We start from the raw sequence: 20,068 nt of genomic DNA on the forward strand, positions 1-20,068 counted from the left end.
TGCACGGAGCCGGCGTCTGGAAGCTGCGGACACTGGTAACTAAGGTAAACATCGGGTATGGTTACCCGATGTTTACCTTAGTTACCAGCTCACACCGCTTAACTTAGCGTGTGCAGGGAGCAGGATCCGGCACTGGCAGCGTGAGAGCTGCGGAGGCTGGTAACGAAGGTAAATATTGGGTAACCACCTTGGTTACCCGATGTTTACCTTGGTTACAGCTTACCGCAGGCTGTCAGACGCCGGCTCCTGCTCCCTTCACATTCAGGATTGTTGGTCTCCCGCTGTCACACACAGCGATGTGTGCTTATCAGCAGGAGAGCAACAATAAAAAAACGAACCAGCACTGTGTGTAACGAGCAGCGATCTCACAGCAGGGGACAGATCGCTGCTCAGTGTCACACACAGCGAGATCGCTAATGAGGTCACAAAAAACGTGACTCAGCAGCGATCTCAGTAGCGATCTCGCTGTGTGTGAAGTACCCCTAAGGCCATGTGCCCACGGGAGAACGTACTTGCGGATTTTGCTGTGGAAAACCCGCGGATTTTCTAGATTTTCCAGATAAATCCTCAGGTTTACGCAACTACAGACACTTCCCATGTTATCCTATGGGATTTGGGGAGTGCTGTATCAATGCTGCGGTATTTGCGGCTGTGAAAAATGCTGCGGATTTCCCACAGCCGCACGTAATTGCATGTCCATTATTCATGCGGAAATATCTGCGGAATTCCTGCCTTTCCACTATGGAGATACAAGGCGGGAAATCCGCAGGAATTCTGCACTGTTTCGCAGGTTTACCGCAACAATTCCGCCAGAAATCCGCAATAACAGATAGCTGCTGATTCCGGGGAGTTGCTGCGTGACCCTGCGGAAGTACCTGCTGAAAACTCCACAGGTACGTTCTCCCGTGGGCACATGGCCTTAATAGTCTCATTTGCACACAGCTCAGATTATGCTGTTCTTCTCTTTCTATACATCTCATGGACATTAGATGAGTATGCCTCTGCAATAGCAACCATTCTGTAAATATGAACCCGTGAAAACCCAATTCTTCCACCAGTGGGGGTCCCGCCATTCTCACCTTGACAGATCCAACAGTTGTGACATTATAACTTCATCTCATAAATTACTTTATTCGCAAAGGTTAGTACAAATGACTGCATTTTATGATTAATCTGTGTCTGATTGTCTCCTATTTTAGTCCCTGAGCTTGCAGCCCGCGGAGTTATCCAGCAGGTTTTCCCTGTGCATGAACAGAGAATATTGAGCCGGCTCATGAAGTCCTGGGTCCAGGCAGTGTGTGAGAGACAGCCCCTAGGTAAGGGGTCACTTGATGATGTTTGTGCCTATTATTCTGTTCTCACTTGCCCACAAGACACTGTATAAATTGATCATATGTACTGTATAATGTGTCCATTCTGCTGCATTTTCCATTATTCTCAGGGGGTCATTGCTTAGCCTCTCGCTTACACTCAGTAGCACTTATAATTTGAGCTCTCTAATTACATGGATAGCGCCGGCGAGCACTTTTGCGCCGTACATACTTTTTGATGAGCTTTAAACAGTTAAAGCAATAGGAATTGATAGAAGTCTTGATTCTACAATGTAAAACTTCTCCGTACCATCCATACCCATAGGAAGATAATGAATATTCCCAGAACAAAGACTTGCCTTGTTTACACCTACTGACTGGATGTTAGAGATATTTGGCATTTGTTATGGTGGGTTACCAACACTAGCTCGTGTGATCCCTTATGCATGGGAGAAAAGGGTTATAAAAGTTGTACAAAGGATTGTTGTGTCTCGTGGCTATATTTATAGTTTTATGGCACTTAGCTTGCTCAATACAGCAAAAGATAATTGAAATTCTCATACATGCACAGCTTACAACAAACACTATATGGCCAAAAGTATTGGGACCCCTACACATCACATCCACAGGAGCTTTTATGACATTCCACTCTATATTCATATGTACCAATATGGAGGGGTCACATCTTTTGCAGCTAAAAGAGTTTCTACTCTTCTGAGGAGACTTTACATAAGATTTTGGAGCGTCTGTGGGAATTTTTGCCCATTCATTCAGAAGATCATTTGTGAGGTCAGACACTGATGTTGGATAAAAGAGTCTGACTTGTAATCTTCATACTAGCTCCGGTATTTGATAAGGTTGAGATCAGAGCAGGCCAGTCAAGTTCTTACACTTGAAGATTATCCAACCACATGTTTATGGACCTCCTTTCTGTACTCAGGCACAGTCATGCTGGAGCAGAAAAGGGCCATTCCCAAACTTGGAAACATACAGGTGTCCAACATGTGATGGTTTGTTGGAACATTAATGTTCTTTTCACTGGAACTAATGCATCTAATTGTGCTTGGTGATGTAAGGCATAATGCATCTGCTCAGCCATGTATATTTGTGTCATGAAGCTCCCTGACTAATCATATTAGGCTATGTTAACACTAGAAAAAGGATTGTTCTGAAGAAATTTCTTGAGAGTGAAGGATTAGCGCACCTGCGTTAAAAAACGCACCAATAACGCACCGAAAAACGTGTGCGTTTTTATTGCGTTTTGATGCGTTTTTGGTGCGTTTTTTTGAAGGTGGTCCCTGCGTTTTTTAATGCTTTAACAGCAATAAATAATATAGATAATCGATAGATAGATAGATAGATGGATAGATAGATGGATAGATGGATAGATAGATAGATAGATAGATAGATAGAGAGATAGATGAATAGATAAATAGATAGATAGATAATGGATAGATAGATAGATAGATAGATAATGGATAGATAGATAGATAGATAATGGATAGCTAGATAGATATATAGATAGATATATAGATAGATGGATAGATAATGGATAGACAGATAGATAGATAATGGATAGATAGAAAGATGGATAGATGAATAGATAAATAGATAGATAGATAATGGATAGATAGAAAGATGGATAGATGAATAGATAGATTGATAGATAGATAGATAATGGATAGATAGAAAGATGGATAGATGAATAGATAGATTGATAGATAATGGATAGATAGATAGATGGATAGACAGATAGATAGATAAATAAATAGATAGATAATGGATAGATAGATAGAAAGATGGATAGATGAATAGATAGATTGATAGATAGATAGATAATCAATAGATAGAGGACAGATCAATCAATAAACAGATAGAGTTCCTGTGAGGACACACTGCAGTTCTCGCGAGCGGTAATGTGTTCACATTACCGACCGTGAGAAATGACCTGTCGTTACCCCTGCAGCATCGCTCACTGAACGACGCTGCATTGAGTATGTGTCAGACGCGGCTGGATGCAAGCATCGTGGGACCTCGGTGGATTACGCCGGAGCTGTGTGTTAAGGAGGGGTAATAAAGTGGTGAAAAAAGGGGCTTTTTTGTGTTTTATTTAAAATAAAGTATTTTTCGGTGTGTGTGTGTGTGTGTGTGTATTCACTTTACTTATAGTTTAATCATGGGCGTATCTCATAGACGCTGCCATGATTAAGCTAGGACTTAGGGGCAGCTATGCGTTGCCATTAACTCGTTATTACCCCGATTGCCACCGCATGACGGCAATCTGGAAGAGATGGTAACACGCCGGGACTGTCACATAATGGATTCTCGGGGCAGCTGCAGGCTGATATTCTTGGCTGCAGGAGGGGGTGGGGGGGCATTAACCATGGCCCTCACCCTCCCCAGCCTGAGAATACCGGGCCGCCGCTGTGTATTTGCCTTGGCTGGACAATAAAAAATACGGGGGAGTCCACATTTTTTGTTTTTTATTTTTAATATCTACATTTAATTCTATGTGCATTCTGTGTCTGTGTGAGTGTGATGTGTGTGTGTGTACTCTCTGCTCAGCTTCCTCTTCCTGTCGTAATGACATCACTTCCCTGAAAAATGCAGGGCAGTGATGAACATTATGTCCTGAAAAACGCAAAATACTGCAGGGAATAACGCAGCAAAACGCAATGAAACACACAGAATTTGCTACCTGCGTTATTCCCTGCGTGATTTCACGATTACATTACAGTCAATGGAGTGAATAACGCAGTTAGCTGCAGAAAAGAAGTGCTCATTCGTTTTCTCAAGAAAATAGATTAATTAGAAAAGTAGATTTCTGAAAGAATTTTCTTGAGAAAAAAACGCAGTGTGCACACAGCTATTTTTTTCCATAGGTTTTGCTCTGGAATGTCTGCAGAAAGGTTACAACCATTTTCTCCATAAATTTCTGCAGTAAAAATGCACAAAAAAGTGGGTAAAAACGCAGTGTGCGCACAGGGCCTTAAACTACTGTAATAACCCTACCTAAAATCCATTACTTGTCCCACTACGTATGTCACCCCAAACTATTAACCCACTACATATGGAAAAAAAAAATTATATTTAGTTAATGTATATTTTCTAAATATACATTAACTAAACATAAGAGAAGGGGGTATAGGAATTCCAGACCTTTATGGGTATTAAATTACCAACTTAATTAAGCAAAGTCAATATTGGATTAAAGAAGCATACTCATTTCCCTGGATGGACCTAGAACTTTCATTTAATTATTGTCCCCTTAAAAATCTTATTATCTCCCATATATCGAACCCTTCTTTAAATTTCCCTGATCCTCCCACCTTAAGAGCAACAATACAAGCCTGTAAATACCTAACACGTAAATCACCCTAAATAAATACACCCAAATTAAAAATGTTTCAATTAAATTCCTAGCTACCCTTTCAAATTTAGAAATCCCGACAACATGGTACACTTTAAAACTAAATAAAATAAGCGACATCCATTTCGTCCCCTTTTTCAACTTAAAAATTAAATATAAAATTCACGATACTGATTTTAAAATGTTATTATCTATTAGAGAAACCCTGCGTAATCTACTGAAAAATAAGAACCCTTTACCTGAACTTATGGATCCCCTTTTCTGAAACCCAACCAACAGTGCAGTCTGGAGTAGTACTAAGTTAAATCATCATTATTATTATTATTATTATTATTATTTATTTATAGAGCACCATTAATTCCATGGTGCTGTACATGAGAAGGGGGTTACATACAAAATACGTATACAAGTTACAGTAGACAGACTAGTACAGAGGGAAGAGGGCCCTACCCTTGCGGGCTTACATTCTATAGGATTATGGGGAGGAGACAATAGGTGGGGTGTAGGTCAGGCGGCGGCTCCGCACGGTGGTCGGGCGGCAGCTCCGCACGGTGGTCGGGCGGCAGCTCCGCACGGTGGTCGGGCGGCAGCTCCGCACGGTGGTCGGGCGGCAGCTCCGCACGGTGGTCGAGCGGCAGCTCCGCACGGTGGTCGGGCGGCAGCGAGTTCATTGTAGATTGTAGGCATTTCTGAACAGATGAGTTTTCAGGTTCCGTTTGAAGTTTGCAAGGGTAGGGGATAGTCTGACGTGTTGAGGCAGCGAGTTCCAGGAGACTGGGGATGCTCGGGAGAAGTCTTGGAGTTGGTTGCGTGAGGAGCGAATGAGAGAGGAGGAGAGGAGGAGATCTTGGGAGGACCGGAGGTGACGTGTTGGAGTGTAGTGGGAGAGTAGTTCGGAGATGTACGGAGGGGAAAGATTATGCACAGCTTTGTAGGTCAGTGTTAGAAGTTTGAATTGGATACGGTGGAAGATTGGAAGCCAGTGGAGGGACATGCAGAGGGGAGAAGCGGGGTGGTATTGAGGAGAGAGGTGGATAAGTCGGGCAGCAGAGTTAAGGATGGACTGGAGAGGGGCGAGCGTGTTGGCAGGGAGGCCACAGAGGAGGATGTTACAGTGGTCGAGGCGGGAGATTATCATATAATAAAAGATACCAAATTTGAAAAAAACAACTATATTCTTGCTTGGGAAAAGGAACCTAAGCAACAAATCGCAGAAGAAATGTGGCAAGAAAGCTTAAAGCAACAAACTCTTCTAGTTCTGGTGCGACTCTTCTAGTGACACATACAAAAATACTAATGAGGTGGTACTATACTCCATCAAGAATTCACCAATTTAAAACATAAGAAGCCCCCTGTCACTACGTTTTTACTTCCCCATCTGACAGCAGCATGTAATTAGTGATAGGAACATGGTTTGACTACATGGCAGCAGGTTTACTTGTCCTCTAGTGATAATCTCCTGCTGATTATTTTTATTTTTTTTTTAAATTAAAACTAAAGAAAGAAGCCTAGTGAGTGATACATCACTGGAAACAAAGTCTCTGGAAACAAAGTCTATATCATGCTATTCTCAGATTTGGTGTCGAAAATCTGTTCACATATTCCCTTTATAAAATGTTAGTGTTTTTTTATATGACTATTCATTTGAAAAAAATCTTCACCCTAGAAGCTAAAGCTCATAGTAGGCTGGCACTTTGTCGTGTAGTTTGGGACAGGGTCCAATAAGAATGGTCAGTTTTGTGTCCGTTCTTTTATACTTTAGTATCTTAGGCCTAGATAAGACTTGATGTCCACACTATATCCATACATATAAGGTTCTCTATGTACTTAAATTGTCTCTTGCAGGGAGGGCTGTAACTAGAGATGGGTGAACGGGCAGATGTTCAGGTTCGGCGGGTCCGGCAGGACTTCAAAAAAGAAAAAAAGGAAGATGTGTGGTTTGGGACCCACTTGAACCCGAAGATGAGCCCAGTCGCCGAACCCCATATAAGTCTTTGGGACCCAAACATTAGTGTTATATAATAGTGTTAGTGTGGGCTAGGGGGTTTTAAAGCAGGAGAATTATACTTACCGAGTTTCCCGCACAGCTATAACACTACTTCTGGGTCCGCTCATTAGCTCTCATGTATATTCACTGCCCCCCACCCACCCTCTGTGACCACATCTATGAGTGGTTGCAGACAGTCTGGCGGCGTGCTGGTGTGCCGCCCCCACGACAGCCGACGGGCTGGTTGGATCCGGATCCTCAGTGGCTCAAGGGGTCTCCGGCCTCTCGAAATAAAAAGGTTTTTTTTTTATATGGTGGATTGGATAGTGTTCGTGACGCCACCCACGGTGTGTGGTAAGGCAGGATACCACTCCTGCTGCGTTTTGAGAGGGAGCGCCCGGGAGCGATGGGCTGGCAACTTAAGGTGTTAACCCCTCCGTGGGCAGGGGGAAGGTGTCCCGGGGCTCGGTGATAAGAATTGATGGGGACCCGTGGGGGCAAAGGGGTACAACGTATTCACACAGTCCAAATACGCTGACACAGACACCAGGTAAACCAAAGTCCTGGAATATCCTGCTGCTGCTGTTGTTAGAGCACGCTGGGTCTGTGCCTTTTTGGCGTTGCTGGTTGGTCAGTGTTTAACTCTTTGTGGATCCCTTTGCCTATGACTACTCAGGTCCCGCTTACCTGCGTGGCACAAGGCCGCCAAACTGCCCTCCTTGGCAGTACCGTGCCCCTTGCCACTACCCCCTGCGAAAGGGTTCCAGCTCCTTCTGGCCAGGCCAACGTCTGGCACCTGAGACGGGTGCAGGAGCCCAGCTCTGCAGCGTGACCTCTCACTGTCACTGCTGAACTTCAACTCTCTACTCACTAACTGACACTTCTGGCCCTCCTTCTACCATCCCTCCATCTGGGTTTCCCTATTCCCCTCAGGCTGCCCAATGGGTGTTTGGTGGATGTGGTGCAGAGTGTTCCCCGGGATTTGTGTATACCTGTTGTTAGCAACACCAAATGGACAGGACCCGTAACCAAGGAGGAGTGGCTACCATGCAGAAGGGCAGGTTGCATGGCACCCTTGTGATGACCTGATAGGCCAGGGCGTCACATTGGCATCTGTGATTGGTTGTGGAGTGTTAAAATAAATAAATAATTGTAAAAAATGATGTAAGTGTCAGGCTGCCATCAGGGGGAGCTGGAGCCCTGCAGGGAAAGAGACTACACAGAGCTGAATAAGCAAGGAGGTGGACACATAGTGTGCGCTGGTGCAGTGCCTCACAGCATCAGCCGGACAGCAGAAGCCGCGAGGCGTGCGGGGGATGGCCGGGCAGGTCTGGACATACACAGTACGGGGAAAAGGAAGACCGGAGGAATGAGCAGAGGTGGGGTCGAGGTCAGTGCCAGAGGAAGCAACCGAGTGGGAAGGCAGGAGATGAGCGAACAACCGGGCTATTGTGGGAAGGAAGGAAGTGGGACAGTGGAATGGAGGAATGACTAGGAGACGGAACACAGACAGAGAACGAAAGCACAGAGAGGGGACAGATCAGGATCACACTTACATGTTCCAGCAATCACAGGCAAAGGAGCGCTAAGCTTATAGCCAGTGCTGGTTCACCGTAGACGACAGTATTTAAGGCATCTAAGCTCCGGAAGTGAGGCCCGAGAGAAGGCTCCGCCCCCTAGCCATGTGGACGGGGAGGTAAAACTGTAAAACTGTAAAACTGCAGCCGCCTGGAATTGTTACATCCATTAAATGCGCCAATGCCGGTGCTTTACCCTGCTCATCTCGATTGCCCTGGTGCAGTGGCAATCCGGGTAATATAAGAAGTTAATAACAGCTGTGAATTGTCAAATTATCACAGCTTTTATCAAGCTCAAGATTAGTAATGGGGAGGAGTCTATGTGCCCCCCCCATTACTAACCCTGTAAATAAACACAAAACACATAGAAAAATCCTTTATTTAAAAAAGGAAAACAAAAAACACTCTCTTTCTCCAATTTATTAACCCCCAAAACATCTCTGCAGGTCTGACATAATCCACATGAGGTCCCACGACAATCTCAACTCATCTGGGGCTTAGAAAATGTGACCGACCACTACAGCGTCAGGCACACACTGATGGAGCCTCAACTATGAGTGGTGATTTCACTGAGTTCACCTGAGGTCACAGCTGGAGGTTCCCATGGTATCCCATAGGTGTACTGACCTGAGGTGAACTCAGTTACCTCAGTTACCTCACCTGCCAGATTACCGGATTAGGCAATTTGTGCACATTGCATATTTGGTTTCAAACATTTCTGCATCAAATCTGCATCTTCTGGCAAAAAAACACACTGAAACTGTTACGGGTGAGTCACGGGTGACAGACAGTCCTGTGGTGTCCGGCTATAGAAGGTTGCAGCGTTTGGCTGCACAAACTCCTCTCTGACCTTCTATTATTCCTGCTTGGTGTATATGGTATCTTATGTATAGCCTCTGCTTGGAGTTTATCCTTTTTTCTTTAGAACCCTGCAAAGTTCCTTACATTTTCAGTGGTCTTTCATCAGCACTTCTTTGTCCTTAAATTCCCTTCTGATCTGTGCTGGTGATAAGTCTAATGCTTTTAATAAGTCTTCAGTGCAAGCAGTCAGCTTGGATTCAATTGGAAAATCTTTGTTGTTGCAGTTCCTCTCCTTAGGTCATCTGGAGATAATTAATTTCTTCACTCCCCCTGTTTGTATTCCCTCTGTGTTCTTTAGAGCTTAGTGGGGTTGACCAAGTGCTCATCCTATCCATTTATTACCTAGGACCTATTTGAGGGTCATCCAGGGTCAGGTATCCGGCTTGGCGCTTAGGTGCGGAACCTATCTAGGGTGGTGAGGGAAGCCAGAGGCCAGCAATAGATTTGGTCAGGGAGTCACCATCTGCCCCTTCCTTAGACACAGGGTTTCCCTTCCCTTTCCTTCTGCTGTTCGCTTGGTACTTCCCTGTATCTAGAGCAATAGAAACTGCATTAAAACGCATGCAGTTATGGTGCATTTTTTTAGCCAGGAGATGCAGCTTTGGTGCAGAAATGTCTGTACTCAAATACTCAATGTGCACAAATTGCCTAATCCGGTAATCCGGCATTTAGTTCAATGACTTCACCTGAGGTGAGGTCACTGAGTTCAATGACTTCACCTCAGGTCGGTTCACTTGAGGTCACAGCTGGGGTACCGTGGGAACCCCAGCTGTGACATCAGGTGAGCTCACTGAAGTTACCGCTCACAGCTGCTGCTAAGTCAGTGTATCCCTGATGGCGCAGTGCTAGGTCACGTTTCCTAATATGACCCCACACTGGAACCTCAGATATAGCAGAGCCGGGATCGTCGTGTGAAGTTCTGTGGATTATGACAGACCTGCAGGGTGTTTCGGGGCTTAATAAAATGGAGAAAGATTTTTTTGTTTGTTTTAATAGGATTTTCATTTGTGGTTTTTTTTTTTTTTACTTCCAGGATTAGTAATGAGGGGGTGTCATAGACCTCTCCCCATTACTAAGTTTGGGCTTGATGACAGCTGAAATATTTTGACAAGTCACAGCTGTCATTAACCCTTTATATTACGAGATTGCCACTACACCAGAGCAATTGGGATAAGCCAGGTAAGTTGCTGGCATTGGCGAATCTAATGGATGCAACAATTCTGGGGTGGTCCCCAGCTGTCCGTTTTATCTTGGCTTGGTATCAAAATTAAAGGGGGATGGCACGGCGTTTTTTAAATTTATTTATTTCAATAATTAAAAAGCGCCACATGGGTCTCTCGTATTTTGATACACAGCCAAGATAACGCACACAGCTGGAGACTGCAGCCTATAGCTGACTACTTTATCTGCACTGAGTTTATTTATATTTTTCCACTCAACAACCAATCACAGACGACAGTAGTCTGAATGCAACCAATCCCAGACCCTGTTACAGAGGGTGGGCGGGGGAAGCAGTGAATATGCATGAGAGCTAATGAGTTGACTTGGAACTAGTGTGTCAGTCTCACGGAGACTTGGTAAATATAATTTTCCTGTTTTAATCTCTATTTGCTTCCTTTTAACTTTTTTTTTTTTTAATTCTTATCCAGTTGTCTGAACCAGAACAGTAACATAGACTTCCCTAAAGGGCAATTTACATGCTGCGACATCGCTAACGATATATTGTCGGGGTTACGGTGTTTGTGACGCACATCCGGCGTCGTTAGCGACATCGCAGCGTGTGACACCTAGGCGCGACCTTAAAAGATCGCAAAAGAGTTAAAAATCATTGGTCTGTAACACGTCGTTCATTTACCAAAAATCACTGTCTGGTCAGTAGCGAGGTTGTTCGTCGTTCCTGCGGCACCACAGATCGCTATGTGTGACACCGCAGGAACGACGAACATCTCCACCCCTCCGCTTCTATTGGGCGGCCGCTTAGTGACGCAGCAGTGACATCGCTATGACGCCGAACGCATCTCCCCCTTGAGGGAGGGATTGTTCGGCGGTCACAGCGACATCGCTGAAAAGGTATGTGCGTGTGACGCTGCCATAGCGATAATGTTCGCTACGGCAGCAATCACCAAATGTCGCATGAACGACGGGGGTGGGTGCTATCGCGCACGACATCGCTAGCTATCGCTGGCGATGTCGCAGCATGTAAAGCACCCTTAAGAAGCCTGTGTTCGGGATCCATGCACGGACCCCAAACTTTGCAGTTTGGGTTCACCCATCACTAGCTGTAACCCATCCCTTCCTGTAGAATGTAATAGTCTATGACATTTGTCCAGCAATTTACATCTTTTCATTGCAGCTACCATAAAGTGCTGCTGTAATGTAAAGACCATGCTGGACAAAAGTGCATGTCTGCAATATAGTCACCCCAAGAAACATTTAAAAATATATATAAATAAGATTTAAATAACAGCAGCATAAAAAAATATATTTTTTAATTAATTATCCCAATAACTTGTGAATTGGTAGGGGTTGATCACTCCTTTCCGCCTTTCCGATGAGGCATTTTATTACCGTTTATTTAGAGCTGTGGGTCCCTGTGGTTTGTTTTTCACCAACATAGAACTTTTAATGATGGGAATAATCTTTTATAAGAATAATAACCCTATTATTTCTTTTCTAACACAGCCCTCCAAACAAACAGGTCAAAAGGCCCCAAATATGACAAAATATAAATCTTTATTACATGAATGGTATATAAGTTAAAAATTGATCACATAAGAAAGGCGACATTTCTATCGTGTTATTAAGTCTCATTGTTATTATGGCTATTACACAACCCTATCTTTACACCAAGTATCAAAATTCCAAAGGGTATCAGAATTAGTTGTTTTAGTTAATAATTCATCCAAATTAATACCAGTTATAGAAAAAAGGGAGGAGGCAAAAAAGGCCAGATCATTAACACAAAGTGACCAGTGCATAGATAAGCAAATCTATATCCACATTGGAATATACACAGTGAGCAAAATATATTGTTAAAGCACACCAATCACCAGGATTTTCGAATATAACATAAAGCTAGTGCTATACTGGCACTATCAGGGTGATTCTATACATGCCTTTAGTTGTCAGCTAGGATGTATAGGTTTTGAAACAAAAGTAAGTAAAGTTTGTAAAATAAGCAGCTTTTTTGAGTGACCGCAGCTGAGGATCAGCTAATAGCTGGGGTGGGTATTCATAGTGAATCTCGCCCCCCTGCCTGTTGTTCCTCCCCCTATCTGTTATTTACACTAATTCTATTGTAGAATTGTTTTACTAAGTGCTAGAAGGGCGTGTGCTGATGTCATACCCAAGTGCCCAGAAGGGGCGGTGCCTGCCAAGATAGCTGATACCAGGAACCAACTTTTTCTGTTGGATGAGGCCCCGCCCCTTCTGGTCACATGGGAATGACATCAGCACAGGTCCTTTTAGTCAGTCAGTAAAACAATTCTATAATAAAATAAGCATAAATAACAGATAGGGGGAGAAACAACAGGTAGGGGGGCGGGAATCACTATGAATATCCACCTCAGCTATCAGCTGATCAGCAGCTGCTGCCACTCAAAAGGCTGCTCATTTTTAGTTCCAATTTAAATGTGTCTTACAAACCGGAAAATACAGTATTTTTTTATTAAAGGTTTGCATCTGTGAGCCAGATGCAGCCATCAAAAGAGCCACATCTGGTTCACGAGCCATAGGTTCCCGACCCCTGGTCAAGGATCTAGGGTTTAGGAATGGCAGCACATAAAATTTGAGTCAACTATCTGCCTGAACATGATTTGAGTGTTAAAAAAAAAAAGGAAAAAAAAAACAGATAATGGAGAATAATAATGCTGAGTGTTGTTAATAAAACGATAAAGTGAAGAATTTGCAGTTTTGGTGAGGCTATAGTAAAACCCAATAATTATTATTTATTTCTCTTGAGAAACATGTTACAAAAAGTAAATGTTAAAACCATTTTTTTTTAAGTATATGTATAAAAAATACTAAAGAAAGAAATACCCATAATAAGAAATACCCCGAAAATAGTAAAAACAAGTATTTAACTGCACAATGCGTAAATATCTCACTTGTTGCCTAAATAAAATAGTTTAAAGGTAACCTGTCATGTAAAAAAAATACTACTAACTTGCAAATATGGGGTGATTTTCTGCAAGTTAATAGCGTCCAAAAAATGCACAGTTGCCATAGTAAAAATCCAGCTACCAGGAGGAAATTACCTTTACTTTCCCCGACATCCTCTGGCTTTCAGTCATAGAGGTGCACCTGGCGTGACTTCAGTCACCAATTAGTACATTGTGAGCAGTGGCTGTAACCACAGACCAAGCCACCACTCAATATGAACTGCGCAGTTTATTTCCTCCCATTAGCCGATCTTTCAGTACGCGTGGCTATTGAACACTATTAAACTACAGATTAACCCCAGATCTGCAAATTAATGGCTTTTTCATGACAGATTCCCTCTCAAATGTCCACTATCTAAGGTGTCCCAGCTCTGTAAAGTTCATTATTTCCTTTTTGCATACTTGATTTAAAGGAGAGTTCCATTACATTGATATTGATGACCTATTCTCGGGATTGCTTACGAAGATCTGATATTGATGACCTAACAACCGACACCTCCGCCTATCAGCTGTTTGCAACAGCCTGATAGATATAGTGTATGGAGCGGAGCACAGTTCAAATGAATACAGTTCTTTTGAGGGACCTGAGAGAAGCCACTAAACGTTAGCAGAAACATTTTCAGAAGTGAAGAAGGAATGATCATGGCACACAAACTACTGATAGCTCATTAACCAAGACTGGTACACAAAAGCCTTTACGTTGTTATATATTAATCATCTGTGTTGCTTTAATATCCGGTGCAATATACCACCACAGAGATGTGTAATCTGTCAATTGCTCCCTGCGATTACTTGCGTGAAACCCATACTGATCAGTCTCTGGTTCACTAGGATTGTAGTAGACTTGGACAGTATGTCAGAGTTATTTGATGACTATCCTAGTGTGTCTAGTTTCTGGTTGTAGAAGTAAGGTCACTAATGTAAGCACATACATATCTAGTCCTCCACACATACATTATTCAACTGTTCTAGAGTAGAAGCATACCAGTGTTGGCAATGTTAGTTTTAGCTTTTGTAAATTTTCTTTCCAGATGAGATTTGTGATTATTTTGGGGTGAAGATTGCCATGTATTTCTCATGGCTTGGCTTCTACACCTCATCACTGGTTTATCCTGCTGTCTTCGGCATGATGCTTTGGTTCTTCACTGAATCAGACCAGGTAAGTCATCTCTTTGAGACATAAAATAGTAATCAACTTTACACAATTCTAGCATTATCTTTTGTATATTTTTGTTGGCTGAAGGGTTGTTTGCAATCACTTGTGAAATTTAATAAGCAGATTATGAGCTATTGCTAATGACTACTAGAATTGGTTTTCTATCACAAAGGGAATTGAAACTCTAGAATTTAAATGTCACAATGTCCCTGACGTGACAGAAATTCGTACAACAGTGGCATACTGACACTGGGATCAATGATCTTGACTCCAAATCTAGTTTAGTGATGTCTTCTGTCTAAGCACAAACAACTTGGAGTGTTACTGAGGTCTTCAAGGAGAAGCGACTCCCTGATATGTAGCTGTATTTATTAATTTAGTTGGTATCTTGGTGACTTGTCCATTATTTTTAAAAAAAGTCCTTCGCATTTCAGCCATCCGTGACTCAGACCGGAATAGCCATGCTTTTGTTTTTTTATAATTTCCCTTTATTTGTTAGGCTTAAGATATGACTATCAATAAAACTTAATGTTGGTATTTTGACTTTTTCTTGTCTTACTTAGACCAGTCGTGATATCTGCTGTGTGGTCTTTGCACTCTTCAATGTAGTATGGGCTACACTGTTTCTAGAAGGTTGGAAACGCAGAGGCGCAGAGCTGGCCTACAAATGGGGAACATTAGATACCCCTGCAGAATTCATTGAGGAGCCACGACCACAGTTCAGGGTAAGTGCGAACCATACAATGACAGGCTGTACTAGAATACTGTGGTGTCAGGACTAATGATGGGAGAATAGTGAGATATTCCGGTTTGGATTATACTTGCTGAATACCGAGTACTATTCCGGTATTCTTCACGAATAACAAACCTAATGCAAGTCAGTGGGGAACCCGGGTGCTTTTCTGGGAAATCTTCAAGAAAAATGCTCAGGTTCCCCATTGACTTGCATTAGGTTTATTATTCGTGCTGAATCCTGGAATAGTATTTGGTATTCGGAATTATCTGAACAGGAATATTTCACTATTCGCTCACCACTAGCTAGGACCCTTTAGCAGGATATGTTGTAGACTTCTTCTATATTATCCTTTACCTGTTTTCAATGGCAGCTTTTCCTTTATTCTCAATCTTGCATAGGGTGTCAAGAGGATCAGTCCAGTGACCAATTGTGAGGAGTTTTACTATCCTCCATGGAAGCGTCTCCTTTTCCAGTCCTGTGTCAGTCTGCCTGTCTGCATGTCCTGTCTCTGCTTCGTCTTTGTTGTGATGCTTGCTTGCTTTGAGCTGCAGGTAAGTGAATCTTAAAGTCCTTTAGTCAATCAGTCATTTCTCTCTCAAGAGAGCTCCGTGACTAGCCATTCTGTAACATCTTATAAGGGGCATTGAATTCTTACACTGCAGTTACTTGCAAACAATTTTACCTACCAAGAGCATACATATACTGGTTACTTGATTTATTGGTCTATGGGAAAGATTGGAGCCCAATGCAGGCTTAGAAGGCATACTAGGTGTATTTGTCCCACAACCGGTGAGCCGTAGAGAGTAGAAAAAATGGACTAGGATGCTGCTACACCCACCTTCAATTTTGCAGAGAAAAGGTTAATATTGCCATCACAATAGGCTGACGGTAAAGAACTTTTATATGTCTCTTTTATTTTACACACTTTTAAAAAAGAAACATTGTAGATACTACCATTTGAGTCCAGATACTCTCATATTATGGTATATATCGGGAGGAGAAATACATATCACGGAAAAACAGTCATAATATTGTGACCGCTGTTTTAGTCATTTTAGAGACCCAATAATTATCAATTTCATTGTTCACTAAGGAGGATGGTGAGGGCTGGGTGCTGCATGATGTGACTTTGTGGTTAAGATGTTGACAGAACAGTCATACTGCAAAATAAATTGATTAAAAAAAAAGAGGCACGAATGGGAATAAAAAATTAATAGTACAGTGGAACTTTGGATTACGAGCATAATTGGTTTTGGGAGTTTGCTCTTAAACCAAGTTACTCTTATATCAAAGCGAATTTTCCCATAGGAAATAATTGAAACACAGACAATTCATTCCACAACCCAAAAATATTTACTGTCTTTATACAAACTTATTACAGTAATACAAAATAATGTAATGTATTCATATAAAATGATTACAGTACACTAATACAAAATACTGTACAGTGCAGTAAAAAACATATAAACCAAATTAAACTGCACTTAAGCTTACAATAAAATTGTTGGTGTGCGAGAGGTACAGTATAAGCTGTACTGGTTATTAATAAGAAAGTACAATACTGTATCCACAAATGCAAATTAATAGAAATGCTATATAGTATATTCTGTACTGTACAGTGGTATACTGTGTACAATATACAGTACATATGTATAGAAAGTTACCTCCAGAGCGTGTCAGAGTGTGGTGAAAGGACGGAACCGAAAGTGTGTATGGTGAGTATTTGCCCTTCTTGCAAAGCATTGCTCTTAAACCAAGTTACACATTTGTAAAAAGCTTTGCTTGTCTTGCAAAATCCTCTCACACCAAGTTACTCTTAAACCAAGGTTCCACTGTATTAGGAAAGTAAAGGGGATGGCTAGAAGTCGGCTGTCATAAGAGTCTAGAGAAAAAGTATATCGATCAATGTAAACATTGTGCTCAACCCTATTTTTTACATTTCACATAAGTTCATTCTCCTTTGTTATTTACCATTGCTCAAATACAATTCTTGTCATTTGACCGTTTCATAAAACCAATCCTCCAACTGGATGTTGTTAACCAATGATGGCCATGGGGAAAGCAAATACGAGGGGCTGCTGATAAGTCTTTGGCTTTGTGATTTGTTTTTGTTTCTATGGTAACGAATGTTACATCACATGAAAGCTTTATGTGTCTAATATATGTTTTCAAAATTTTGTGTTTGTTGCTTATGGCAACAATGTTCTACGCATGTGGGAAAACAAAATGGCGGAGTCTAATGCAATATTCACGGCAACTGAGAGCAGAGGAGGGATAAAATTCTTGTTTCTGCAAGGAATGTCCGTGAAGGATATTCATGGTGATATGCTGCAGACGTTGGTGGATCAATGCCCTTCATATTCCACAGTTAAGAACTGGGTTGCCAAATGTAAAACGGGCCACTTCAGCACCAATGATGAGGAATGTCCTGGACAACCGAGAGTGGTTGTTGTTCTGGAGATCGTCGATGCTGTGCACAACCTCATACTGGAGAATCGATGAATCTCATCTAAGGCAATAGCAGACATCATGGAGCTTTCCCGTGAACATGTTTGTGTCATTATCCATGAACATTTAGAAATAAGGAAGCTATCTGCAAAGTGGGTCACCAAATGTTTAACAACAGATCAGAGAAGCGAGTGAAAACTTCCCAGTCCATTTGTCAGTGTTTCCGGACTGATAAGAACTTCTTGGATCGACTGGTCACTATGGATGAGACCTGGATTTATTGGTATGCCCTGAAAACAAGGAGCAGTCAAAAGAGTGGAGGCACATTGGTTCTCCTGGTCCAAAGAAGTTCAGGGTGCAAAAATCAACCACTAAGGTGATGGCGTCTGTGTTCTGGGATAAGGAGGGTGTGCTGCTAGTGGACTACCTTCAAAAGGATTCCACCATCAATGCAAAGTATTACATTAAACTTTTGGACCAATTGAAGGCAGCTCTGAAGGCCAAAAGGCACGGCAAGCTGTCCAAATTCCTGCAAGACAATGCCTCCGCTCACACTGCACAAGTGACCACGGCTAAACTGGCACAGCTGGGCTTCCAGCTGGTTGACCACCCACCTTATTCACCAGATCTAGCTCTGTCTGACTATCATCTGTTTCCAAACCTGAAGAAACACCTCAAGGGTACCAGATTTCACACCAATTCTGATGCCATGGCTGCTACGGATGTCTGGTTTGAGGCACAAACAAAATCCTTCTTTTTGCTAGGCTTACAGAACTTGCAATACCAATGTAAGAAGTGTGTTGACATCAGTGGAGAGTATGTGGAATAAATGTAAAGTTTCATCATCCTCTCTCGTTTCTTTCTGGGTAAAGCCAAAGACTTAAGGCCCAGTCACACTAAACAACTTACCAGCGATCCCAACAACGATACAACCTGATAGGGATCGCTGGTAAGTTGCTAGGAGGTCGCTGGTGAGATGTCACACTAAGCAACGCTCCAGCGATCCCACCAGCAACCTGACCTGGCAGGGATCGCTGGAGCGTCGCTACACGTGGAAGCATGCTGCGCTTGGTAACTAAGGTAAATTTCGGGTAACCAACCCGATATTTACCTTGGTTACCAGTGCACACCGCTTAGTGCTAGCTCCCTGCACACCTAGCCACAGTACACATCGGGTTAATTACCCGATGTGTACTCTGCTACATGTGCAGGCAGCAGGGAGCCGGCTTCTGCGGACGCTGGTAACCACGGTAAACATCGGATAACCAAGAAGCCCTTCCCTTGGTTACCCGATATTTACCTTCGTTACCAGCGTCCGCCGCTCTCACACTGCCAGTGCCGGCTCCCTGTTCCCTGCACTCCTAGCCACAGTACACATCGGGTTAATTACCCGATGTGTACTGTGGCTACGTGTGCAGAGAGCAGGGAGCCGGCACTGACAGCTGAGAGCGGCGGACGCTGGTAACGAAGGTAAATATCGGGTAACCAAGGGAAGGGCTTCTTGGTTACCCGCTGTTTACCGTGGTTACCAGCGTCCGCAGAAACCGTCTCCTGCTGCCTGCACATTTAGTTGCTGCTCTGTCGTTGTCGCGATGTGTGCTTCACACCGGGAGAGCAACAACTAAAAAATGGTCCAGGACATTCAGCAACAACCAGCGACCTCACAGCAGGGGCCAGGTTGTTGCTGGATGTCACACACAGCAACATCGCTAGCAAGTTGTGCCTCATCAGCGATGTTGCTAGCGATGTTGCTTAGTGTGACGGTACCCTTATCAGCAGCCCCTCATATATTTTCCTCACCTTACAAAGGCAGTCAGATAGTTCAACTAGATTACCTATCTCTTCCATGAATAATACCCTTCACTACATGCATTAGCTACTAAATAAGGATCTAGAACTTTTTGAAGTTCTGTCATAATTTTTGCCCTCTCTACTCTTTGTAAAGTCTTCACAAATCGGACTATGCTTAATGTTCTTTTGCAGGAGTTCGTACTCAGTATCAGAGAGCTCCCAAGACTTGTACGCTTCTTTCCCAAGATTCTTTTGGCTGTTATTGTTAGTTCATGTGACGAGGTGTACCGGAAGATTGCGTACTGGTTAAATGATATGGGTACGTGTTATTAATGTGCTTGTTACTGACTCGTCTTACTAGTCTTCGCATCATATTATTTCTTTATAGTTTATTAATTTTATTTTTTATATATGACTTGGGTTGCCACTTTCTATTTTATCAGTTTTATATTTAATCTTCAAATCTGTGAGGCCTAGCACGTGCCGAGAAAACAAAGTTCTGACAGCTAGGATTTGTATGTATCAGATCTGTTGTTTTCTCAGAGATTAGTGCCACATATGTCTGGAAGCCATTCATTTCCTCTTCTGTACATGTATACAGACGTGGCGGACACAAATTTTTGTTATCGTACAGTTTGCTGCTTCAGTGTTTTTAAATGTTAGTCAAATGTT

At 42.7% G+C, this 20,068-nt stretch overlaps 1 protein-coding gene across 2 annotated transcripts in view; it reads left to right on the forward strand.

Annotated features, from left to right (window-relative positions):
- ANO8 (anoctamin 8) overlaps positions 1-20,068 on the forward strand; it is a 210,786-nt gene that overhangs the window by 118,975 nt on the left and 71,743 nt on the right. For both annotated transcript variants that reach the window (XM_075315516.1, XM_075315525.1), the window contains exons 6-10: positions 1,200-1,316; positions 14,297-14,424; positions 14,985-15,146; positions 15,556-15,708; positions 19,589-19,715. In XM_075315516.1, coding sequence (XP_075171631.1) covers positions 1,200-1,316; positions 14,297-14,424; positions 14,985-15,146; positions 15,556-15,708; positions 19,589-19,715 — 687 coding nt within the window. The remainder of the gene's footprint in view (positions 1-1,199; positions 1,317-14,296; positions 14,425-14,984; positions 15,147-15,555; positions 15,709-19,588; positions 19,716-20,068) is intronic.

This window comes from Anomaloglossus baeobatrachus, chromosome 1 (assembly GCF_048569485.1).
Source record: "Anomaloglossus baeobatrachus isolate aAnoBae1 chromosome 1, aAnoBae1.hap1, whole genome shotgun sequence".
Lineage (NCBI taxonomy): Eukaryota > Metazoa > Chordata > Amphibia > Anura > Aromobatidae > Anomaloglossus > Anomaloglossus baeobatrachus.